Here is a 26339-nt window from a genome sequence, read left to right on the forward strand (position 1 = left end):
TTTCTTTTTAAACAGGGTATTGTTTTTTAATTTTCTGTTTCCAAGCCAAAGTGCTCATGAGTCCTTGTTGATAATGTACAGATGTAATCATGTTAATATGTGCCGCATTTAATGCTGCATTTGCACACAATATCATGAAACCCTTTCCAGTCTTATGACATCTAATAAAATATCCCTACAATAAATGTTAAATTTCTGAAGTTTGTAAGGTTTGTACTCTGTTGAGATTGTGGACAAAGTTTGTGTTTTGTGCAATAAAGGAAACATGCAGATTTCTCTCTAAAAACCCAGTGACACACAATTCCAAATGCAGTAATTGTCTTGTTTGTTTCCCTCATTTCAACAACAATTGATCAGTGTACTGATCAGTGCAAGGAGTGAACTACACATTTACATTAAAAAAACAAAAGGAGCAAACTACGTGGACAGAGTGAATCTGATGAAGCAACATGCAAAATGCGTAGTTAGCTCCTTTTGTTTTTTAATGTAATCCCTTAATAGATAGTGTCTCTCCTAGTATCCTGGTGTGTGCTTGAATACTTTTTTGACTTTCTGTTTCTGGTTCCATTTTAGTCTAGACTTGATACTGAGGGGAATTGCAAAAAGAAAATGCTAGTTTCTCCATCCTCACCATCCGTCACGTCAAACATTCAGCCTAAACGGCAAGGGAAAACAATAATTTAGCACTGATGCCCTTGTTAAATCTGAACTAATGAGCCAGTTGAAGCAAGGCCTCGAGTGGCTGGTAGTGATTTGTTTCAGAGTGAGCTACATGTACCTGGAGTGTGGGGAAAAATAGAGTAGATTCTCCCTCACAGCAGAGCAGTATTGATTGGAATGTAATAAGTTATTCAAAGCCATCGACAAGTGTAGCATTCCTCTCCATCAATTCACGTACATTATTTATCATTTCACCTCCTCACTATCATCAAAACTGCACAATGTGCCAGTGTGCAAGTGGTGTAGGAAATGTGAAATCACATTAGGTCTAGGTGCAGCCCAGAAATGGTAAACAAGGTAATATAGCTGCTATGTTTTGTCATTTTAATGTTGTTGTTTATTGCTTTGTAAAAGATGTGAACGTGTGGGTAATGCAATTCCTGATGCTCTACATGGACAAATACAGTAAATGCTCATGCATTAGTATAGGCTGACTTTAATAAGACTGGTTTGTTCAGTGTGCTGTCTCTTCCCATTCATAGTGTACTGCAAAAGCTTGCTTTTGTGCAGGAAAATTGATGTTGGCAGTTGGGAGTGAAGGTTCAGCTCCACCCAGCAGATTCCCTTCACAAAATGAAGTCACAACATACACATACCATCCATAAACTAACAAAACACTGACATCGCTGTTTGCAGGAATTACATTTTAGACACATTTAAAAGGTTAAAATATCTGTAATAAATTATTATTTGACCCCAGATAATTCAAACCAAGAGTTTAGCCAACCAAGGCTGTGTTTTTTCCCCTGTTTATGTAAAATAGAATTTTTTAGAGCTTAGAAGGAAAATACTGGTGAAAATTTGTTTTATACTTTCATACATAAGTAATTATACTTCGATTGTGTTAAAAGAAAGCTTTTGAAGTTGCTATCAAATCTAGATAACAATTGAGGAAAAATTTGGTCAAAATGATTTTGAGTTCAAACTTGCAGAACTCAGAAGATAGAAAGACTTGACAATAATTGCTAGAGATATAATGTCTCTGGATCAGTGGCGGCTGGTGACTCAAAAAATAATCAATATTCAATGCTCAATTATTGTTAAATTAAATGGTAATATGAAGCATAATACCTTCCTCTTTTAAACACGGTAGTGAATGAAACAGCCTGTGTCCACATCATCAAAACTTGATGATAACTTAGAAACATGAACACACATCTTGTCCTGCAGCTTGTTGAACGAGCCACAAAACTAACATTCACCGGGGAAAAGTGCACCGCTAATGTCAGTTAGCAGCTACATAGCTAATTAGCTGCTCAGCTGCAGCACATTAAACAGCAGGTAAACATCACAATGTAAAGTCTATGGGCCAAGCTGGAACTCACGGGCGGGGCCAGGGGGGGAACACTACTGCACATATTAAGTGGGCTGCACAACGCGGAAGCAAACCCGGAAGCTAGAAACTTTTTTTGGCGTTTGCGCCAGGCGAGCAGTTTTTATTGGACTGAGTGGGCGCCATTTTTAGTCCGATATCCAGCTCTTATAATACGTTCATGATCTCGCCCTGCGGAGGACAGCAGGCACCCATCCTCCTCTGTCCCCTACTCTCCCCCACTGCCCCCCACCACCACTTCATGCAGACTGCTCTTTCTCCTCCTGCCCTGCAGGTGTTGCTGTTGAAGCATTTTAAACAGAATTTCAATAATGGATTTTTTCCAAAGAAGAGAGAAATTTTTTTTTTATAAATAATACTGAGATTTGGTAATGGTTTATTTCAACCAAACATTCCTTTTTATATTTTGATCTCCCTCTTGCCTCTCAAAAAATAGAGGAGGAGCAACTTCCTCTGCCTCTATGGACCAGCCTCCACTGCCCTGGATTGTGCAGAAATTAAATTTGGAGGAAAAAAGATGGGTGTTTTTTTCCACATCAATGCAACATACTATTAGTTTTTTTTATTATGAACTACTTTGATTAGTTGTTAAAAAGACAATCAATTGAAGAGGAATTATATTTACCTGATGTTGTATCAGGTGGAAGGAAGAAGAACTTAAAATGTCTACAGACTAAAAAGACTTTCCTTCTCTCTCTCACTCATTCACACACACACACACACACACACAAACACACACACACACACTCATACTCATGGCCATTAGTCCTGCGAGAGGTCAAGGGGAGCCTAATTAAAAGAGGCAGTGGGATGTTAATACCTGCTCTGTGCTCCATTAGAAGGTTCAAACACTGCCCATGGAAATTAATTGTACTGTTCTCTCTCCTTCCACTTATCTCTTTAACTCCCTCGCTCTCTTGTACTTTTTTGCTCTCCTCTCCTTTTCTTTCTTTCCCTCTCCTTCACCCTCAGATCAGTGGTTTTAATAAATGCATTGGGTCATTCATGATAAATGTATGTCCCTCTATCTGTCTCCCATATAGACCAGCTTCGCAACAGCTACCAGGTGGGTAATGACCATTCGCTAAGGGTTATCTATGCCAATGGGATGGATACACACTATCAGACAGAGCCCCATATACTAGCAGGTAAGCCGCTTTGAGCACATTATCCTAAATGTATGAGCTTTCATGTTTGTTATTGTTGGATGATTTTATTTTGATTTACACTGTATGTGTAAAGCATTGAACAAAGGCTCTCTACATGGTGAATGCTTATGAGTTGAAAATTGCTCAATACGCCATATCCCAGATTTCCATGAAAATGGTTTTCAGTCAAGAGTTTTGGTGTCACATGCTGTTTTAAAGGCCTTTTTCCATGATGCCAACATGACCCTGTGCAGGTAAACACCATTTGATGGGCCTGTTTGTGGAAAGGATTATAGTAGGGTATCAGGGTCAGTGTCATTTCTTCAGTTGTTCTGTTCTGGTACAAGCTGCTGCCTGTCCAGCTCTGATGATACAGTGTTTTCAGCTCGCAGTTTGATTTGCACTGTATCAGAAAACATCAAAATAATAACAGAAAATATCAGATTTGAATGCCTTTGATCTCACATAGTGAGTTTAGCGTTGTCACAGTGAATTTACTGCAAATCATTTATACTTTACATTGTTGCTGATCAGAACCAAACCTGAATGTGTAAAAATCATCTTATAGAGACTTCAACTGTGCTAGTTATACTAACAGCGATCGCAACAAATGTGTCTGCTTATATTTGTGTCAAGATTTTGTTATCATTACATCGTAATATAGTGCTGACATTTCAGATTTACAAGCCTGCATTTGCAGCTGAACTACCAAACTGCATAACTTTCACAACAGTAAATACAGAAGTGATGTTCACAGTGATGGATTGCAGGTTGATTTTTGTATCAAGGTCCAAAACACACTGCATGCTTTCATAGCAATGAAAAGTATTAGAATTGTATTAAATGGGCAACATTAGAAGATTGAAACCACAGCATAATAAAAAGAATATTCCACAGCTTTGGGGAATTGTTTCATTGGTCAGTTCAGCCATAGAAAGCCTCAGCGTATACTGTGCGAATTTTGAAACGGAAACATAAAATGTGTGCAGATAACAGTAAACAGTAAACCAATTACAGCACTTCCACAATTCGGCCCATCATCTTTCCACACTCATTCACAAACAAGCAGTGAGCATGCAGGGCTCTTTATAGCCCATGCAGTGAGACTAATGGCCTCTGTAAATGATCAAAATCCATGCTGTCATGTGTTAGATTCTATTTGAGCAACTAAATCTGCTGAAGTGTATTTACCTTGATAAAGAAATACATCAGTAACACTGTATTACAGTACTAGCATGATTAGGATGACCCGCCATCCACTTGCATCAAAAAGTGTGCATTTATTTACAGAGAGTGACTCAAAAGTATGTCATCAAATAAACTAAGCAGACAGCAGGCTCTACTCTAATATTTACACACACAGCAGATGTCATGCTGATGCTTAAGTGTACAGCACATATTTACTGCTTTAAAGATTGAACTTTGACTTGCATATTCTGTTTTAGATTTATTTTTCACTACTGTATTAAGTATTGTTGGTCTTCTCGTCTTTTTTGTACCTGAATCCAGGCGCTGCCAACCCAACTGTAGCCCGACGCAACATGACCCTGCCAGGAGAGAATGGCCAGAACCTGGTGGAGTGGAGGTTCAGGAAAGAACAGACACGAGGAAAAGTCATCGTCTTTGGAAGAAAGCTCAGGGTGAGTAGCTCTCCAGCTGAAGCTTCCCACAAGAAGAGAATGGAAAGCTTTGGTACTGAATACTGACCTTCAAGCAATCAGGTTATTTCTTCACTGAAAGAAGAAATAGGGTCAGACAGTCTTTAATTGAAAATTGGATCTGACTCCTTCCATGTGGTCCAATAAACAGGATCCAGTTTTATTAATCAAATATTTATTGAAGAACAGCACACTATGGGAGGCCCTGAACTGAATTAATTGTACTTATTTCATAAATTATAAACATTTTCATATCTGAATATGTAAAACATTGTAATTATTTTTCCATCCATCCATTATCCATCATTGGGCTAGAGGTGGGATACACAGTTGAAGGGTCACCAGTCCATCACAGGACTAGCACACATTGTATAGACAAACACATACACACCCACAGATAGTTCAGAGTTTCAAATTCACCTGCATACAGAGGGGTGACAGCTGACCACTGAATATAAACCTAGCATTTTCTTTCTACAAGGCAACAATGCTCACAAACAAGAGTCATGTGACACCCTTCTGATCATTTTTCCCCCCTCTGTGAGCAGCATGTTGTGGGCTAGAGTGTGTTTCTGTCTAGCATGGCATTGTGTCTGTTGTTCTTACAAGCTATTAGGAGAGGAGGAAGGGACAGTGATTTGTCTGCAGTGCTTGAATATTACATGAAGTGCTCTCTTACTAGCCCAGCCTAATAGGAGGAAAACAGTGTAGTTGTGTGGCCTCTGCAGGGTTTGATTCGCACGGTGGTGCCATTCTCAGCATGGGCCAATAAACCCTAATGAATATAACAGCATGTGTGGTCCACTAGCAGTAATGGGGAGTGTTGTATTGTGAGCTAGCAGTAATGAGTTGTAGGCACTGTAGATGTGATTTTGTAAATGCGTTCAAAGGTGAGCATAAATCCAGTATGTGTACTGTATGTGTCAGCTACATGTATGTGATTTGTGTGTGTGAGAATTTGTCTTCACCAACACAATGACAGTCCAGCTGTCTTGTAGCAGCAAGAAGATGCCAATTTAAACCATTAATGATGATGGGGTGATTGTAGGGATGGCTGAACAGCAGTCAACTTTAATCCAATTTTTCTCCTAAATGCTAATATTCTTACTTATGTGGTGTGCTATTCCTTGTGCACAAGGTACCAGTTAATGGGAAACTGCATGTTTAAGCAGCTTGTTGGATGAAGTAATGAAAACATCAACTGTCACAGAATGTCAATGCTGGCAAGTTTTATGAGATGATAAATTGATCATGCAGGACAGCTGGTGACGGGATTTTTGTATTTGTTAATCAACTGCTGCTTCCACTGTTGTTTTTGTATGGATGTATGGATGATAGACATACAGCGGATTCAGAGTATGTTCTTAGTCAAATCAGCATTTTTAGGAGCTCATTCTCTGCTCCACATAAGATGTTTATGTACAATTTCAAAATGTTGTAAGTGCATTATACCAACCAGGCTGATGGGTACCAGATCAAAGCAACTGACCTGTGTAACCCTTACTTACAGTTCATATTCTGACCCTTCACAGTATCCCAGTAATACATGCTGTGTGGTTGTGGGTAGCCCTGTGCTATTGTGTGACCAAACTCTGTGTGCAAAAAGTACACGTGCACATGCAGTGCACGTGTACTTTTTGTGTGTGTAGGTAGGGGTCTGTGGCAAGTTTGTGTCCAGGGCCCATGGCCATGATAATCCGTCCATGGTTCTCATGTATGCTGCAGCTGCTGGCATCCCAGTGCTGCTGCTTATTTTGTGCAAACAATTAATATAGGATAATTAATCAACTTAAACTCTGCAGTTCTACTCCTCCTCTGCATATTTTAAAGTCCTCTTTTATGCTTTTAAGTATATACAATATTCTATCACAGTTTTGTCCAAATACTTAAATGTTTAATGAATGAAGGTAACCACGCAGTGCCAGCTGTGCGTAAAGTAAACCTGTTTTAAAATGTTTTCACAGACATCTTTAATGTGTTCACGGCATATAGGATGTATGCCTACTCTGTTTAGGAAGGAGCGTGCATGGCACAGGACCTCCAGTTGTCAGAGGCTATTTTACACACTGATTATATGGATACACGTCCTTGTGCAGAATGACTACTGAAAATATTTTGAGACTTGATTCTAAGTGGCATAACTGAAAACTCACTGTGATGATCCTCGTGACAGAAAAACAGACAGATCTGTTATTTCATAAAAGGTGCAGACAGATTTGATGGAGCTCAGGATGCATCCTGAGGACAGCCACATTACTTCAAATGATTTTACTGTTCAACTTGGAATCTGTGAGTAACAGCTTTCTTGTCTGATGTTTAGAAAATGCAGAACATTAATTACCGTAGATCCTGAACAATCCTATCACCATGTCAGAAGATTTAAATAATTAAATAATGAAGTTACCTCTGCTGTGCCATCTGTGTAAACTGATGTACAGTCCCTCTCTCAAATCAGAGACCAGTGTTTCCCCTAGGTTTACTGCTTTGGCCTGGCGGGGGCAGCGGCTGTGGAGGGGAGGGGGTCTGAGTAAAGGGTTGTGGGAGACTCTCTGTTCTCTATTTCTCTATTTAGCGTTGTCAAGTCAGGCTAACCCATTGTTGCTAGCTTTGGAGCTAACCCCCTTCACTTTTCCAGCAGTTGGGGAAACATCAGACATGACTTTTCTTGGTCTTGAGAAGCTACAGCATTTATTAACTGACACACTGTAGCTTGTACTGTACATTTACTGCCAGATTGACAACTTACTGCTAACATTTTCCTCTGCTCCGCTCGCATTCATCGTCACTTTTCTGCCGCTCGCTCTCTCATTTAACTGCTCACTCACTACGCACACATTATATGCACTGCCCTATTCCTTAAAAGAAGCTACGCTACGTTAACTCACGCTTTGGAACAGCACTGCTCAGTGGCTCCCAAATGCTATTGATTTCCGAATTAATGGATATTTGACGTTATTTCTGACATTAAAACATATTTTTTGGCCTGGTGGGGGTTCTCGCTGGCCTGGTGGCCCCCCAAGCCTGTACAATTATAGGGGAGACCATAGATGAAATGCACACATCGAACTTGCTGCTGTGTGCTGACTACAGCTGATTAATAAACATCGAAATATCCCACATTCCCACTACAAGTTGTTGTGGGAAACTCCCTCATCCAACAGAATGTATTTCTGAACTGTACTTCTGAACTCCGGGTCATTGGATTACACTCGTGGATCATATTGGTAAGAATCTTCCTCAAAAATTGTTATGTTTCTCACGTCAATCTGCAGTAGATGAAAAAGCAAAACTTTACATAAATGAAAGGTGTTTTGTGATTTTGGAGACATCTCTGTGCGTGCGCCTCAGCCAACTGAAGCCGAATGAGCGTAATTGCCCTGCGTGTGTGATAAAAGGTGGTCTGGGCAGGTTTTTTCGCAGATACAATTTTATGCCAAAATGAGCACCAAAATTGCACTGTGCAGACTAATCTGCATAAACACAGCCTCAGCTGTGTTTCTTCTGCCACGCTGGCGCAAGCACGCTCGGTTGGTGCCAGGAAATGACCAAACAAGCACTGATGCTAAAAAAAATAGACTTGCGCCTTAGAAAAATTGCATAAAGACTGCGTTTGGCTCAGCACTGGCCTTGTGCCTACAGGACAATACAGCCCTAAAAATCAGACTACCGTGAGTGAAAAACAGAATGTGTTGAAATTGGGTTAATGAGCAGATGTATAAGTACAATAAATATAGCTCAGAGGGCTAACAAAGTAATAGAATAAATAAAATAAACATTTTTACAATAGTGTTAGAAAAATGTATGTCCAGTCCAGGTTGGGGGATTTTGTGCAAACAAATGACTATCTGAGTTCTGTTTGGTGTTGCATTGAAATAAAAGTCACAATTTGCTTGGACCTACATGAAGACGACAGGCCCTGCCAATCTGCAAAATGATTTGTTTCCCCTGATATGGGGTGGCTCACACTCTGCATGGCTTTTGGCTGTTATCCCAATGGTCTTGTTTTTCATCCAGCTGGCTACTAGCCACCGTCCCAATATCCTCCTTCTGTGCCCCCTTTATTCACCTTACTGCATTCAACTGGTGCTAATTTATAAATGAATGAGTGGCTGAATAAAAAGATGAGAAGAATGACTCTTGAACGTAGTCCAGCAAGACTCTCTCTTTAATGAAATTGGTCTGTAAAACAATTGATTGACTAATTCATAGTATTTCCCCTTGCTTCAATGATCTGTAAGGTTAGTTTAACTCCAGACCTGGGCTATCTGTCTTCGTGAATTGCAGTTTGAGCAAACAGCACGTCATTTAGAAAGCGATAAAGAGAGACTAGCTGGCTCGGAGATTCTACAGTGTTTTATGGGTCTTGGATCAGAAGTTTGTTTTAATTCACTGGCTGAGGCACAGATGTTGAAATGGACAGCAAGTTATTAACAAGAATTGAACACCTTGGCTTATTTATTGTTTTTGTGTGTGTTTAGTCAGGTGGCCAATCCTTCATGATGAAGCATTTTTGTTGCATGTTATTGTGGACCAATACTTTAAACGAAATAACAGAAAGAACAGACTGAGTGACATTTGAGCCCATATAGCCCCAGTCACTACATGTCTTCATTTGTTTGTTTGTCAAAATGACCTAATATCCTCAAGCTATTACAAACAGTATGGCTGACATTCATCAGTCAGTTGACCAGTGTGTCTACATATGGTCATGAAATTTACTGAGCCTATTCATGCTCTGCAGAGTAGGAACCCTTTCCAATTTGGACGTCACAGGAATGTTTCTTCAGCACCACCACCAGGACAAAACTTACTACACAAGATACCTTGTCTCATCATCTCAGCACTCACAATAATAGTGTGTTGTTCAATCCATCCGACACTTTCACAATGTAGAGTGTCATCATATAGGAGTCTCTAACAGGGTTCATGACAAGACTGATGTTCAGAGCAGGGATTCAGAATAGCTGCATGCAATATTATCCCTTTTAGATCCTAAATTGATTGATCAGCCTAGGCATTGATTCTACAAGTCTCTGGAACTCTTCTGGAAGGATGAACACCATTCTTCCAAAAGATATTCCCTCATTTGGTGTTTTGATGATGATATGTCAGTCCAAAATCTCCCATTGGTTTTCAATTGGGTTGAGATCTGGTGACTGTGAAGGTCATAGCATATGATTCACATCATTTTCATACTCATCAAACCATTCAGTGACCCCTCATGCCCTGTGAATTGGGGCATAGTCATCCTGGAAGAAACCACTCCCATCAGGATAGAAAGGTTTCATCACAGGATAAAGCTGATCACTCACAACTACTTTGTATTGATTAGCAGTGATCCTTCCCTCTAAGGGGACAAGTGGACCCAAACCATGCCAGCAAAATGCATAACAGAGCCACCAGATCCCCTCACTGTAGGAATCAAGCATTCAGACCTATACTGGTTTTTCCTTTAATTTGTCACCCCTCTGTATATGCTTTCTTTATTTATTTATTTTTTCTCCACCCTTCCAGGTGAATGGTAGGAACCTGCTGTCTGTGGATTATGATCGTTCACTGCGAACAGAGAAGATTTATGATGACCACAGGAAGTTCCTGCTGAAGATCATTTATGACACCCAAGGCCATCCAACACTCTGGGTTCCCAGCAGCAAACTACTGTCGGTTAACTTGACATACTCCAGGTGAGCCCTTCTTTACCGTGTATTTACTATTCTAGGATGTTCTCAGGGCAGTGGGGACACCAAGGTATTGTTTCTGGGACTTTGTAGGTTTTAACACCCTGATGAGGAGTTCTGCAATCTACACAGAAATTACATATGGTGTGTTCTTTAGGCGAATTATTTTCTAATTAAATGAAGAAATCATAATTTTTCCACCAGAAATGGGTTTCACATATGCTCTGTTAAGTATTGTGTATAATTTTTGTGAAACAAAAACCATACAGTGGTTGAGTGAGTTAGAGAGTAAATGAAGAGAGCGAGTAACGCTAGCAAGAACAAAGCACTGAATCAGATAAATAAAACATTATTTTCTGATTGTTTATGTCCTAAGGCACAAATAAACACACTCACACCTCCACACAACCCTGCAGAAGGGGCTGCATTGCCGGATTTTGTGTGAATGCAGCCGAATCCAGCCATTTTCAAGATAATTGTGAAAACGAAGACTTATTATTACAGCGTCACGTTGAGGTCAGTGAGTGTCATTATATGTGCCTGAGTAGGGGGTGGAATTTGCAACCCATCTGCCAATTTTTGGTGCTTACGGTTTTTGCTGCACAAACACTTTTAGCAGAGAAAAATAATAATAAAAATACATTTTCATGGGGTCACAATAGGCAACTTTTGACTTAATATCACCTCAATAAGCACCTGAAAACATACCATACTTCCTACTTGGTTGCCTAGTAGAACTTTCCCACCCAGGGATTTGAATCCTGGGCCTTTGTTTCATAGTCAAAGGTCTAGGGTTCCATCCCCTGGACTATCGACTCATAGCTGAATACAGTGGAAGTCTATGGGACTTACTGCAGCTGAAGTTCAAATATTCACCAAAATTACCGATTTACAGATTAATAGCTGTAAGACTAATGACATGATTGTTATCAACAAAGAGGTGTCTTCTGATATTTTCATGAATTGTGCTTGGTGCCAGGTTGGATTCAAACCAGTGACCTTACAGTTATAAAGCGTAAGCACTAGACGGTCAGGAAAACACAGCTGCCACTGACAGTAGCTGACACTAAACATTTACTTAGTTCTGTATATGGTAAAGCACTGCATTAAAGTCAATAAGAGTGAATAACTTGGATGAATGAAGTGTGTGTGATGCATGCAAATTTATATTTGTTGTAATAAGCTATGCCCACTTTAATCAATCATTACTAAATTTTATTCATCGACTGAGTCATCAACCTAGATTGTGCAAACCGAATATCATACGAATTCATGTAGCTGATTACAAGATATAAACTTCTCACATTTGTGGCTCCCTGTAGTGGCAGAATATCCTAGCATACGAATACATTCACCAAGTTTGGTTACAAAAGCTTAAGCCAATTTTGATTTATTTATTTATTTGATTTATGTAAAATTGAACTTATAGACACAGGTCTAAAAATGTGTCATTTTAAAACGGATTGACATACTGAAATTTCCTTGATAACTTTTGATCAGTGAAGTCCATAGATGATCCTAAGTTTCGGGACAAGTGGTCCAATGGTTTCTAAGGAGTTCTCGAAAACAGGTTTTTGAGAGAATTGAGAAAGTGACAAAATTTGACATTTTTAGAACAGAAGAATATTGGAGCAAAGATGCAGAGGAGTCCTAGAAGTTTATGTGCCTGAGTAGTGGGTGGAATTTGCAACTCACCTGCCAATTTTGGTGACTTTTGGTCTTACTGTTTTTGCCACATGAACAGTATTGGCGGAGAAAATAAGGAGGAAGAGGAAGAAGAATGACAACAAAAACTCCAGTAGCGAGCTTCACTGCTTGGACCCCTAATAATAAATTACAGACAGAGGGCAGCGTCTCTGTAGATATTGACACTGCCACACACTTCTAGTGGGTGATTGATTGATGATTGAGAGGGATTATTTTTGCATGAGTCTGCACCCTGTATTTTTTTAGAAAAATCATGCTAATATGCTAATATGGGAACTCTGCAGATTTTACAAATCATCATGTGTTTCCAGGTGTTGGGGAGTACTACTGCATATGTTTAAAAGTTTTGTGGCTCAAGAGGAAGCTGTGTGAAATCCAATAAATTGCCTGTCGCTCAAAAACACATTTACTTGTAGTGCCATGGTTCTTCTTATGAGTCTTTCTGTGACCAGATATAAATCCTCCACATAGTCTTATATGTGTGTGTGTATCTTGTGTGTGTGTCCAGTACGGGACAGGTGACAGGCCTACAGAGAGGTCCGACCACAGAGAAATGGGAGTACGACATTCAGGGGAGAATCATTTCTCGGGTTTTTGCTGACGGAAAGACATGGAGCTACACTTACCTGGATAAGGTACAGGATGACAAATGTAAAAAGTTTCTTGTTTGGTGAAATGTAAAATGTATCTAGATATCATCATCATTGTATTCATTACTTTTATCATTACTATCATCACTTTTCATGTATATTTAGAGTATATCATGAAGGATGAGACAAAAGGCCATACATGTCATACTCAAGGAGAAACAGATTCCACACACACATGCTCACACACACACAACCATACACACTCTCTTTCTCAAGGAGGTACTGTGATAGAGATGCTGCTCAATTCTGCAGAGACAAGATGAAAAAAAGATAAATGGCATGCATATATGCACTAAAAAGCACAGACACTTGTGTGCTTTCTGTGTGTTCTCTGTTTCTTCCACACACAAAGCAAGGTTACTGTTTTCAGGATGAGGAAAGATAGAAGGGTGGGGGGGAGGAAGGGAGGAGAGGAGAGGGCTTGTGATAGTTAAAAAGAAATGAAACACAGCTCCTTAGTCTCTTAAGGAGAAAGTGAGAGGAGGAAAAGAGAGAGGAGACATACAACAGTTAAAACAAACAGACATGAAAAGAAATGTAACCCAGTTTTTTGTAGTAAAATATGTGTTTCTCCTCCCTTGCAAGAGCACTGTGATTGTAGCCAAAAATATGTGACTTTGAGAGAAGGTCGGGTCATACCATTTCATTACATTTTAGTGGGAACAGGACTCACAGGTGAGGAGGTGGACACAGTTTAAAAGTCAAATCAGTAAGCTCTCTGTTTGCTTCATGTTTACAATATAAAAAAGGGAGCATGGCAAAGTAGCATCTGAGTTGAACCTGGCAGGTCCAGATCTGTAACAGAGTCAACCTGTGATCCCAAGAGCTAGAGAGAGACATATTTCACTATTTAAAATAGATAATGTTAAAATGGATGGCACTGGTACTGTCCTAAACCTTAACAAATGATAATTACAAAAATGCTGCACCACCACTATGCTATGTTTATGGTTTGGTTAGGTTTATGCAACTAAAAGTACCTGGTTAAGATTAGGTAAATATCTATATTGTTAAAAGAAACCAACATTAACTGTAAGTACAAGACGTAATGCAGACTGCATTCTCCAGTGTCAAATACTTTAAATGCTTAATATCTGCACCCCTCAGAGACTTTGTGGTGCTATATTAACATTCTGCTACTTCCACTTGTGCTTTCGACAGCCAGCAATCATTATCTGCATTACCACAAGAAGTTGCTTGTCAGGAAAATGTAAACATAGGTCATTTTAAGGGTTGGAACAAATGACCAGTTGTTTTCAGTTTTCATGGAGCTAACATCTTGCGGCCATTAGAGAGACTGCATCTTAGCATCTTAAGAATCAGCTCATCATCCAGCTGTGGCGGATTCTACAAGATCATTAGCAATGACATATTTGTCCCATTAGTCAATGATACAGGTCCATTACAGCTTTAGATTACTTAAGGACACTTTGTACACAATTCTCTGAATGATAGAATAACATAGTAGAACAAATTCAATTAGTATGTAGATAAAGTAGATTAATGACATCACATTTGATTAATTTATAATAGACATTTTATTTATGCATAAGGTAGGCTTTTCAAGACATGCAAACTTTTTGTAGTGGCAGTGTTTTTATAAAAAGTCTGTGTTGTGAGAGGGTATTTGTTATGGGGGCAAAAAAGGAAAACAGAGGAAACTATAAGGAAGCATTCCAAGAGAAATTGTTTTTTTTTTTCCTGAGTGACAGTTTTGTTGGAAAAAATGGAAGCAAAACTCTAGTCAATAATGAATAAAACAGGAAAAACTGACAAGGGGAGAGGGGACTGAAGTAAAGGGAAAGAAGAAAAACAGGAAGAGAGGAAAACACAAAACAAGCAAAGAGACCAAACAAAACAAGAGACGTGAGGAAGAGACAAATAGAAAGAAGAGAGATCATCCTTCCCAGTGAATAAATGAGCCATATTCTATTATTCCATGTGTCACCCCACGCACATTCTCACCTTTTCTTGCACTTGTTTTTCATTCACTTTCTTCCTCCATCTGTCACTTTCTCTCCTTGCTAAAAATTCTTACTGGAAACCTCTTTGGGAAACATGGTGTCAAAAAGCAGAATTCATCATGCACAGTGGGACGCATGTAACATCGTAACTGCATCTATACGGATGCCACGTACTTTATCATTATTTATGATGAGCACCATGAGCACAGGTGAGTAGGTGCTATGCTAGTGTACTTCATGGTACTACTTTAAGTAGTGTAATCAATTACTGTTCAGCATCTTTGTTGTCCCCAGGGAGAATAGGACCTACAGTCAAATAAACACAGATACTAGACTGGTGAAAGTATCAACCATTTCAGTTTCAGACCATTTCAACAGTTTCAGACAGTCTGCAAGAAGTAAGCAAGCTGCTCAAGCTGCTTTCTGGAAACACAAACCCGATAACCTGCTGTATGAAAGACATAAAAGCCCAGATACACAATAATCTGTACAAGCAGATACATTTTATTCAGTGAAAGTTTAACTTTTAAATGTGCAGAGAGTACAAAGAAAGCATACTATGGTTTCCTCATGAGCCAGTTAATAGAAACAGGTATTAAGCACTTCCCTGACCTGTTTAGTCGGAGGTCAAGGTGATCTTTAATGTCTGCCTGAGGCAAGGAGCACACACCCAGGAGAGTGTGATGTTTGTATTGCTCACATTAAAAGAGTTTATATTCAAGACAAAGAAGTAGGGCTGTAGTCTCCTGGTCGACTCTTGTCCGACCAAATTCTCATTGGTCGAGTAATTGCTGTCTTACTTTCATGAGGAAAAAGTGCTACATCAACAGCCCTCCAGGATTTATCCATTATTTCCTGCAGCGGGAGGGACAGACTAACAAATTACCTGAGAAAACGGGGGTGTATTCAAAACACCCCCCTTGTTTTCACAACTTTGAATTTGCCCAACCTAATGAATCAGGTACGTGAGTCTACCTCTGTGTCGTTGCCTGGGAAACTATTGGTAGCGTAACTACGTTAAGGAATGCGGCATTGCGTAGTATGTTGCGAGTGGGAAAAGAGTGAGCGGCAGGAAAGTGACAGTGGATGCGAGTGGAACAGAGAAAAAGGTTAGCAGTAAGTTGTCAGTCTGGCAGTAAATGTACAGTACAGACTCCAGTGTAACAGTTAATAAATGCTAAAAAGTCAAGTCTGTTGTTTCGCCAAGTGCTGGAAAAGTAAAGGGGGTTAGCTCCAGAGTTAGCATCAATGGGTTAGCCTAACTTGAAGACGTAAAAGAGAGAAATAGAGAATGGAGAAATGTGTGGCTGCAGAGTTCACTGTGCATTCTGTCCCATTAGAGAGAGTTGCTGCTGTCTCTTCTTATAGATTACATCTGTGTTCTCCTCACATTTTAGATTGTCCACCAACAATCACAGTGTGATTAACAGAGGATTTGTTAAAGTGATGGGTTTGACGAGTAAGGGAAATTTGTGTCACATTATTCTACAAAGATGTCCAGTTAGCCCCATCCTGTAGAAGACCCATGTGGAGGAAAATTGTTGTGATAGATGTACTGTATTTCCAGTAAACATGTTGTGTCATGTTATTATTGTTGTTATTGTTATTGTCAAAGTAATTGCAGACCCTGTGCTGCAATGTCTGCTTGTTGTAGGAAATGTCAGGCTTTTTTTACCTGAAGGTTGGTTGAAAATGGAGAGGCTGTACTCTGTTCACTTTCTGCTTTTTTTTTTTCAAATGTATCTCTGTTCCTGTCCTTGCTTTCTTTGTGCTTTTGTATGTGACTGCTCAATGACATCCCCACCTGTGTTCCACTTCCACTAACTGCACAAAAGCACATAGCCTATATCAGGACCAACACTGACAGAGTAACAACATGACGCTCTTTTATCAAATTCAAATGACTATTTTTAAATAGCAATCTATTATGTTGAAAGAAAATCTAACAAGCCTGTTCATTCACTTCATATTACTTTATTTATAAAACACATTAAAATAGGACACATGTTGTAGTGTAGTATTGATGACATCAGGACAGCCAGTATAGATATATTCACTTATATATTGTGTCAAGCAATTGACCATTTATAGAAAATGGTCATACAGTTGGATTTGGCAGAAAAGGCTCGGCTCTTTGAGGAAGCTCTCAAAGAATCTGGGTAGCACAGAGGATTCTGCTGAGAGAATTAATCCCCCCATTAATAAACCAACTGTATCATCAGGCAAGCATGTCAGCATTTAACAATTTTGCCAACCATTTTTAAACATTTAATCTTAGTTAAATCAACAATGCCAAAAGCTTAGCACATGAGGAGGAGGTTGGGCTGGCGGAGGGAGCTGCTGCAGCAGACAGCGTTGGCATGAAGGCATCAGCAGTAAGAAGTGTCAGTTTATAAGGCTGCCAGGTACACCTGTATGAATATGATTTGATGTTAGTAGCCAAGCCGCTAGTGGATAAACTGACAGTGAAGCATGAACGAAGCAGCTGATGCAAGCACAACCTCAGTGCTCTACCTGAACTAAATTTATGTTTCATTTCAGATGGCGTAAGAGATACTGCATGACACCTGAAGGGTTAAAAATATCTGATGTACAAATGGGGCAGGCCATTAGATACCTTAAAAACAAGAAGTAATATGTTCCAAATGGATTCTTTGCTGCACTGGAAGCTATGAAAGAGAGGCCAGAACAGGGGTGATGTGTATGTATCTGGATCTCATAAAATACAAACATGCACAGACGCCACATTTGCCTCAGTTAAATAGCTAATATTAGCCGGCTGGTAATGCCTCCCGAGGGCTGCAAATAATACACTACTTAAAATGCATGGAGAGCTGTCTAACTCTCTCATGCAGCAGGGGATTTTGCATAAAGGTCAGTGGGGCACAACCCCACCAGATGGCGCAAAAATATCAAACTATTCATCCAATAAAGGCTGATTAAAAGATGTACTGCCAGCTGTGTTTTATTCACTGATTTGTTTATAATGTATATTGAAATTTGTTCATGTCAATGTCCCACAGTTCATGACACAAACACCACTTTTATTTTTTGAGTAAGGAGCTACATGATTAATACAACTATCCAGTACATATCTGTTGGTATATATATATATATATATATATATATATATATATATATATATATATATATATATATATATATATATATATATATATGTACAGTATATATTAGCCTCTCACTAGAGTGCTCTCCTGAAATGATTAGTCCATATAATATTTCAATAGATTTTGTTTTTGTTTGTTGTTTTTGTTAAATGTCAGACAAGAAAAAAATCTTAGAATAATCCGTGAAATGTCTCATTGTGCCTCTACTTTGTGTCTTTGACTGTTCTGAGGGCATGTAACATATTCTTCCTTTCTTTTACCCTCTTTCTGACAGTCCATGGTCTTGCTGCTGCACAGCCAGCACCAGTACATCTTCGACTATGACTCAGGGGACCGTCTGTCAGCGGTCACCATGCCCAGCGTGGCTCGACACACCATGCAGACCATCAGATCCATAGGATACTACAGGAACATCTACACCCCTCCAGAGAGCAATGCCTCCGTTACTGTGGACTACTCTGAAGATGGACAGGTGTGTGAATGTGTGCATATGCATGTGTATGTGTATGTGCAGTAAGACTGAAGCTTGCTTCAACTTGTATCATTCGGTATGGAAGAGTTTTTAGGGTTTTTTTCTTTACTTTCCTTTTTTTTTCAGGCTTCCCACCAAACAAGAAACTTTTCAATAGTTTTGCCTAGTATTTTATCAGATATTTTAGTTCTCTTTGTCACAATCTATATTGTTTATGACTGTAAAGCAGTGCCACATTTTTGGTATGCTAAGTCTCAATATGGTCATTTCTTGGCTTACACTGTGAACAGCCATGATGGATCAGCTCGTGTTTTGTTTTACTTTTTTCAAATGTTAGGACCAGCAATCTTTTGGGTAATGATTATTGTCCAGGTCTGATCAGCAACCCACTGATCTGATCATCCATATCATTTTGATGATATTAAAACTTAACTTTTTCTCTCTCGCTCCAGCTCCTCAGGGTTGCACATCTAGGCACTGGTCGCTGCATACTCTACAAATATCGCAGACAGGTATATGAGTTTCTGGTTGTTTCTTTTGTTTGTTTGTTTCTGTCATTTAACACAGTTCGTTATGAAAAACAAATCATCATTAAGAGTTACCTGTGTTTCTAGTATCTCTTAAGTGTTACCTTTGTTTATTTTCCAGTCGTGTGTCACTAATGGATTCTGAACAGGAGAAGTGGATAGATTTAAAGATTTATCTTTGCATCAAGACTCTGTTTCATTTGACTTTCCTGGAAGTGTAATTGAAAGCCAAAGCAGGGAGAGATCAATACGGCCCACACACGGGGAATCATGAAGAAACAGAGTCAGGTGGACCTTAGGGTGATGGCAAGGCGTGATATGCATAAGTAGCAGCTGCAGCAGAGAATGAACAGGGACTTTGACAGCTTGAATAGACCACCCAAGAGGTGATGACAGTCACTGAGGTTACTTGATGGTGTAGTTGATCCTTGGTGAACATATTGGATGTTGTAAACACATACTGCACTGTTGTATTTGCCTCACCAGAACAAGCTGGCAGAGATCCTCTATGACTCGACACGGGTCAGTTTCACATATGATGAGACGGCTGGCGTGCTGAAGACGGTCAACCTGCAGAGCGAAGGCTTCATCTGCTCCATCCGGTACCGCCAGATCGGCCCACTAGTCGATCGGCAAATATTCCGCTTCAGTGAGGACGGGATGGTGAATGCACGCTTTGACTACACCTACGACAATAGCTTCAGGGTCACCAGCATGCAGGCCGTAATCAACGAGACGCCGCTGCCAATCGATCTCTATCAGTTTGATGATATATCAGGGAAGGTGGAGCAGTTTGGGAAATTTGGAGTCATCTATTACGATATCAATCAGGTAAGAGAAGATAAATTCTGGTTAAGTAAGAAAAAGTATCTCTGTAAATCTTGACAAGGTGGAGATTAATCAGGCATTTAAAGGGACAACCAGTGATAACTAACACCTTACATTTCATTTATTATTAATAGGATAACCCTTTGAGATGTAGCATCTCATTTTCAAGGGGGTCCTTACATCATAGATCATCAATCTAAACATTTCAGTGAGTAAATAATCTGTTGTTAGGTGTGCTCTTCTGTGTCCTGTTTATTCACTTGACCATCACTCAAAGTGGCTGCCCAGTGAAAACCCTCCCTGTCCCTCCAAATGGAATTTTTCCACAGCTGCACTTGGCATCAAGGGCTACTCAGTGGGTTGGGCGCTGACAAGACAATGTTTTCTACATCACTGATGATAGACAGACTGATGTATTTAACAGCATTACGTTATACAAAGGACAAGCAAAATGCATCCCTCAAGAACAGCGACCAATAAGTTTTTCTTATCTTTTCCATTCAGATTGTTGAAATGATTATTATTTTTGTTTGGAATGCAAACAATGAAAATTTCAAGAAAAATAAAAATGGCTAATGGACTGCACTTATATAGCGCCTTTCTCATCTTCCGACCACTCAAAGCACTTTTACATTACAAGCCTCATTCACCCATTCACACACACATTCATACACTGATGGCAGGGGCTGTCATGCAAGGTGCCAACCTGCACATCAGTAGGAACTAAGTCATTCACATACTGATGGCACAGCCATCAGGGGAAATTTTGGGTTCAGTATCTTGCCGAAGGACACTTCGATATGCGGACTGGAGGAGCCAGGAATCGAACACTGATCTTCCAATTAGTGGATGACCTGCTCTACCTCCTGAGCCATAGCCGCCCCATAAGCAACCAGAGATACTTTCATTGAATATACTTAATTCAAATTAGCAGCAGATAACATCCCTCAGCTGCACTCAGGTAGTGAACAGATAACCAGATTTCTTGCCACAGCTTCAGCAAGTTATTGACGCACTCTTCCACCACACAAACCAAACATTTCTCAAATGACACCTTCTACTCCTCGCTGAGAGTGTAGAAAGCTTAGTCTTAATCCTAGTTTGACTTTCAGCTTGATTCTTTGGAGTGATTTTGAGATGCTTGATAAATACAAGCCCTCAGATATTTGTTTGAATTCCTTAAATCCAACCGGTCATCAAGTGTGTGTTTGTGTCGGCAAAGCAAGACAAGAAAACGTCTTTGAATGGCAGTTGTTTAGTGTCAATGCCCCGTCATGTCTGTCTCTTTAGTCTCTCTGTTGAAGACTGATCAGCAGGAATTCAAACATTTGTCTTCTCGTCTCAGATCATCTCCACAGCAGTGATGACGTACACCAAGCACTTTGACCAGCACGGTCGCATCAAGGAGATCCAATATGAGATCTTCAGGTCTCTGATGTACTGGATCACCATTCAGTACGACAACATGGGCCGAGTCACAAAGCGTGAGATCAAGATCGGACCATTTGCCAACACAACCAAATATGGTTACGAGTATGATGTTGATGGACAGCTGCAGACAGTCTCCCTTAATGAGAAAATGATGTGGAGGTAGGTTCAGAACATGGAACTGGAAAAAAAAACATAATTTGATGATGCCAAATGTTATGAGCACCATTATCTGTCCTTGCAGGTATAATTATGATCTGAATGGGAACCTGCATTTACTAAACCCTGGGAACAGCGGTCGGTTAACGCCTCTACGCTACGATCTGAGAGACAGAATCACTCGTCTGGGAGATGTTCAGTACAGGCTGGATGAAGATGGTTTCCTCAGACAGAGAGGAGCAGAGATATTTGAATACAACTCCAAAGGTGGGAATACATATATAAAGATAATAATGTATGTATAAAATGATAATAATGTATGTATAACCCTAGTTTTTACCTCATTTAACTTGACTTTAATGTAACGCCACCATGTGTAGTATATTTATATGATCAATCAATCTATCAATCAATCAATTTTTATTTATATAGCGCCAAATCACAACAAAGGTCATCTCAGGGCACTTTTCACATAGAGCAGATCTAGACCATACTCTGTAATTTACAGAGACCCAACAATTCCCCCATGAGCAAGCACTTGGCGACAGCAGGAAGGACAGAATAACAACAATCATAACAATAACAATAACAGCAGCAACAGCAACAGCAGTAGCAACAGCCAGGGAAGGATGCCAACAGGACTTCGAAGGACCGCAAAGGCTAGGCCAGCAACCTATGGTTTCCTGCAAGATTAGAAAACACAAAAAAAAAAAAAAAAAAACTCCGGGGAAGAAGCCAAGTTAGTGACATTCATTGATGTTACATGAATGCATACAGATGGAGAGGAGGAGGAGGAGAGACGAGCTCAGTGCATCATGGGAAGTCCCCCAGCAGTCTAGGCCTATAGCAGCATAACTAAGGGCTGATCCAAGGTGAGCCTGGTCGGCCCTAACTATAAGCTTTATCAAAAAGGAAAGTTTTAAGCCTACTCTCAAACAAAGAGAGGGTGTCTGCCCCCCGGACCGAATCTGGAAGATGGTTCCACAGGAGAGGAGTCTGATAGCTGAAGGCTCTGCCTCCCATTCTACTTTTAAAGACTGTTGGAACCACCAGTAAGCCTGCATTCTGGGAGCGCAGTGTTCTAGTTGGGTAGTACGGTACTATGAGCTCTTCAAGATATGATGGTGCCTGACCATTAAGGGCTTTGTGAGTTAGGAGAAGGATTTTAAATTCTATCCTAGATCATAGCATCTCAAAATTATTCAAATGGCATTTGTTTGTTTTTGAGAATGAGACAATCCCAGTGAAATTTGATATGATTACCAAAGTGAGAAATAATGTAATATTTAGTAATATTCAAATTCTAAACATAGTAGCTTTAACATCTACCTTCACACTTGTATTTCAGGTCTTCTAGTTCGTGTCTACAGTAAAGCTGCCAGTTGGACCATCCAGTACCGTTATGATGGTTTGGGCAGGCGTGTGGCGTCTAGAAACAGTCTGGGCCAACACCTGCAGTTCTTCTACGCTGACCTGAACTACCCCACCAGGATCACCCATGTCTATAACCACTCCAGCTCTGAGATCACTTCCTTTTACTACGATCTGCAGGTAACTACACTGGGAAAATGATTCCACATATGGTGATATCGGTGCTAACATGCTGTATTCACTGGTACTTACCCATTAACTAGACTGATAAATCAGGCAAGCAGATATATCAGCCCATATTAGCTTTTTGCTCAGTATCAGTGTATATTTCGGCTGGTAAGTAACATGAACTTGCAGCAAAGAAATACCAAACTAGGTTTGAGGTCATTTAGAAACACTGTCAGCATAACACAGTTTGTCCACCAGAGAGCACTGTCAAGATGACTTTTCCACTGTAAGATGTCCTGCTCAGTGTGTGTCATTTTTTTTTTTTAAACAAATAGTTTGTATAAAGATTTTTTGTTTATGCTATGTGTTTACTTAAAAAAATACCTTTAGATGTTTCATTATCAGATTTTGAAACTCCCAAATACAAATATCAGTATCAACCTCAAAAATCCTGTATTGGTCAATTTTCAAGGAGAGTAGATAAATTGATGTGTTTTGGTCTCATCTGTCTCCAGATAGCACTAATGCTTACAAAATAGTTTTATTTTGCTCTCTGAGATGTTTGTGAAAGTCTTAGACAAGCCAAGCCAAACCTTAAATTTAGGTGAATATGTCTTTCTCTGGTCTTATCCGTCACTCTTTGATGTTTATGTGTGACCAGTGACCATAGAAAAAACACAGTGACTATACAGCATCTCAATTATAGGGGGGGGGGATTTTCTGTTTGGCAGCCCCACGTTATCACATTAAAATACTGTATTCTTAGAGAAATCTATTGCAGCTCTAAACGCTTCACTGCTTTGGGAACCTGCGACACAGTGGCAGCCAGAGATAAAATTGTTTCATTGTGATGAATATGGTTAGTGAAATTAGTGTGGCGGCAGCAGCATGACCCACAATGATTAAAAATAATAATGACATAATTATTTATGGCCCTCCTGTTATCACTTGTGAAGGATAGTTACAGAATACAACAGCAATGATTAACAATAATCATCATTATTATTATATTCATAATGTGTATAACATAATGTTTATTGTTGCACAGGGCCATGTGTTTGCAATGGAAATCAGCAGTGGAGAGGAGTTTTATATTGCATGTGATAACACTGGGACCCCACTGGCTGTTTTCAGCAACAATGGACTCTTACTTAAACAGGTATGTGTGTGTTTTCTTGTGGGGCAATGGATGAAAGAGATCAAATTTGTTTCTATGTATCTGTCCAAATTCTACTTGTTGTATTATTTTGTCAGATGTGTGTGTGTGTGTACCGGGTATTCCTCATGTTGTGGGCACATATTGTAAATCTGTTTACACAGTCACACTGTGGGGACTCGCCTCCCTTTTGGGGACAAAAAGCAAGTACCTATAACGTAAATCATTAATTTTAGAGTGAAGACTTGGTTTAAAGTTAAGATGTCCTCTGAAGTGATGGAAACATGACTGTGTGTGTGTAGGTGCAGTACACAGCGTACGGCGAAGTTTATTTTGATTCCAACCCGGACTTTGTGCTGGTCATTGGTTTCCATGGAGGCTTGTATGATCCTCTGACTCGACTTCTGCATTTTGGAGATAGAGACTATGACATCCCTGCTGGGAGGTAGGCAGTCTGTCACTGATTCACTCATTTCCAGTCCAAGCATGAGATGTGATTATACATAACTGCTTTGTCAGTGTGTCGTCTAACCAGAATGTGTTTGTCATGAAGGTGGACCACTCCTGACATTAGTACATGGACGCGGGTTGGTAAAGACCCCCAACCCTTCAACCTCTACATGTTCCGAGGCAACAACCCCATCAGCAAAATTCATCAGGTCAAAGAATATGTAACAGGTAAAAGTGACACGAAGAGTATATATAAATGTAGTTAATCCTTTATTTAAACAGGTACTCTCAGTCAGTGTGTTACATGTGTAATGGAATTGTTTTAAAAGCAAAGGGGCATCGCTCCATGTAATGATCTCTGCTTTCATCTAGCTGCTCCGTTGTTACTTTCCCTGTCCGCAGTCTTTGTCCTGCACATGTGTCAAAAGTCAGTTAGAAAGCAGATTACCTGTATACATGGCAGAGTAATCAGCATACTCCAGGAGGAATCTACCTGGGGAAAGCAGGTCTCTCTAATCCCCTACTCTGATTACATAACAGTACAGAAATCAGCTGAAAGTTGACTGCAACAAACATACTGATTGATGCCAAGTACTCTAAGAGTTAAAGTATAGGTGTCCTGCAAGGTTCAATTCTGGGTCCTCTTCTCTTTATTATGGTTAATAGTCTCCCTTCACTTAAATACAGACTATGTAATTTTGGTTGTAGCCTGATCTTAAAGCTAGCTGGTTTTAAAAACACAAGGGGATCTCTCATTCATCTGTGGAGTTTTCATTGCTTGAAGGTATATCAAGAAACCATCATTTTTATTTTTTTAATGGGAATGCTGTGTAGCTTAACTCTATTTCTGCAATAGATGCAGTTTGCCTACATTTAATGGAATGTGAAGCTATATTTTAATGTTGTATTTCATCAACCCAAATAGTGAGTTTGAGGGTTTTATGAATTTTAAAAACCGTAGGCTATATTGGTGCTGTACTGGTGAAAATTAACTCTTTGTAAGTAGCTGAAAGCTAAATTTAGTAAAGATGAAAAGTATAGTGAAATAGGTCTGGGGCAACAGGTGCTAAAAAGTTTATTCTCTAGCTGACAGGTGGAAAATAAAATCAGAGATATGAAATGATTTTCACTCAACAATTATCAATTGGTTGTCTTAAAAGTAATGAGCTGCAACAATGTGATTTAGTTTTATGAAGGAAACAACATTGCTTTAACTCAGTCTTCAACTATCTCTCGTTCACATCCACTGCTCTGTTTCTCAGATGTCAATATCTGGTTGGTCACGTTTGGCTTCCATCTCCACAACGCCATCCCAGGATTCCCCATTCCTAAATTTGACCTGACGCAGCCGTCGCTGGAGATGAAGAAGAGCCAGCTGTGGGATGACCTGCCTGTACGTATCATTAGAACTATTAGACTGAAAGCTCACATTAATCCCAGTTTACTTAATAGCAACAATTACCTGTTGTGTTAGCAGCAGAATGTAAATCCACATTAAACCTGAATGCTGCTCAAACTTTCAAGCATGCTGTGCTACTGGCCACACCCCAATCGGTGATGTCACTGCAGGTATTTTCAACTAGCAGTTGAAACTGCTGTCACTGGTCATGACTTGATTACAGTTACTTATTTTGATTATTTCAACTTAATGTCGCCATTTCAGTAGACAACAATGTGTGGGACTGAAGGAAATCAAAAATAAGAATTCATACATTTTAGAAATATGTGAAAATTTGCTACACATATGCGATATTTGATAAATTTGTATGATTTCACAGAAGAAATAAGATTAAA

The 26339-nt window shown here is 39.6% G+C and overlaps 1 protein-coding gene across 7 annotated transcripts in view; it reads left to right on the plus strand.

Annotated features, from left to right (window-relative positions):
- LOC122979333 (teneurin-3-like) overlaps positions 1-26339 on the plus strand; it is a 370351-nt gene that overhangs the window by 340203 nt on the left and 3809 nt on the right. For all 7 annotated transcript variants that reach the window (XM_044346691.1, XM_044346690.1, XM_044346688.1 and 4 more), the window contains 14 exons: positions 3097-3201; positions 4711-4841; positions 10374-10543; positions 12753-12879; positions 18261-18458; positions 18911-18970; positions 19472-19816; positions 21159-21403; positions 21486-21667; positions 22749-22951; positions 23988-24098; positions 24398-24540; positions 24649-24773; positions 25808-25938. In XM_044346691.1, coding sequence (XP_044202626.1) covers positions 3097-3201; positions 4711-4841; positions 10374-10543; positions 12753-12879; positions 18261-18458; positions 18911-18970; positions 19472-19816; positions 21159-21403; positions 21486-21667; positions 22749-22951; positions 23988-24098; positions 24398-24540; positions 24649-24773; positions 25808-25938 — 2276 coding nt within the window. The remainder of the gene's footprint in view (positions 1-3096; positions 3202-4710; positions 4842-10373; positions 10544-12752; positions 12880-18260; positions 18459-18910; positions 18971-19471; positions 19817-21158; positions 21404-21485; positions 21668-22748; positions 22952-23987; positions 24099-24397; positions 24541-24648; positions 24774-25807; positions 25939-26339) is intronic.

Source organism: Thunnus albacares, chromosome 3, assembly GCF_914725855.1.
Source record: "Thunnus albacares chromosome 3, fThuAlb1.1, whole genome shotgun sequence".
Classification (NCBI taxonomy): domain Eukaryota; kingdom Metazoa; phylum Chordata; class Actinopteri; order Scombriformes; family Scombridae; genus Thunnus; species Thunnus albacares.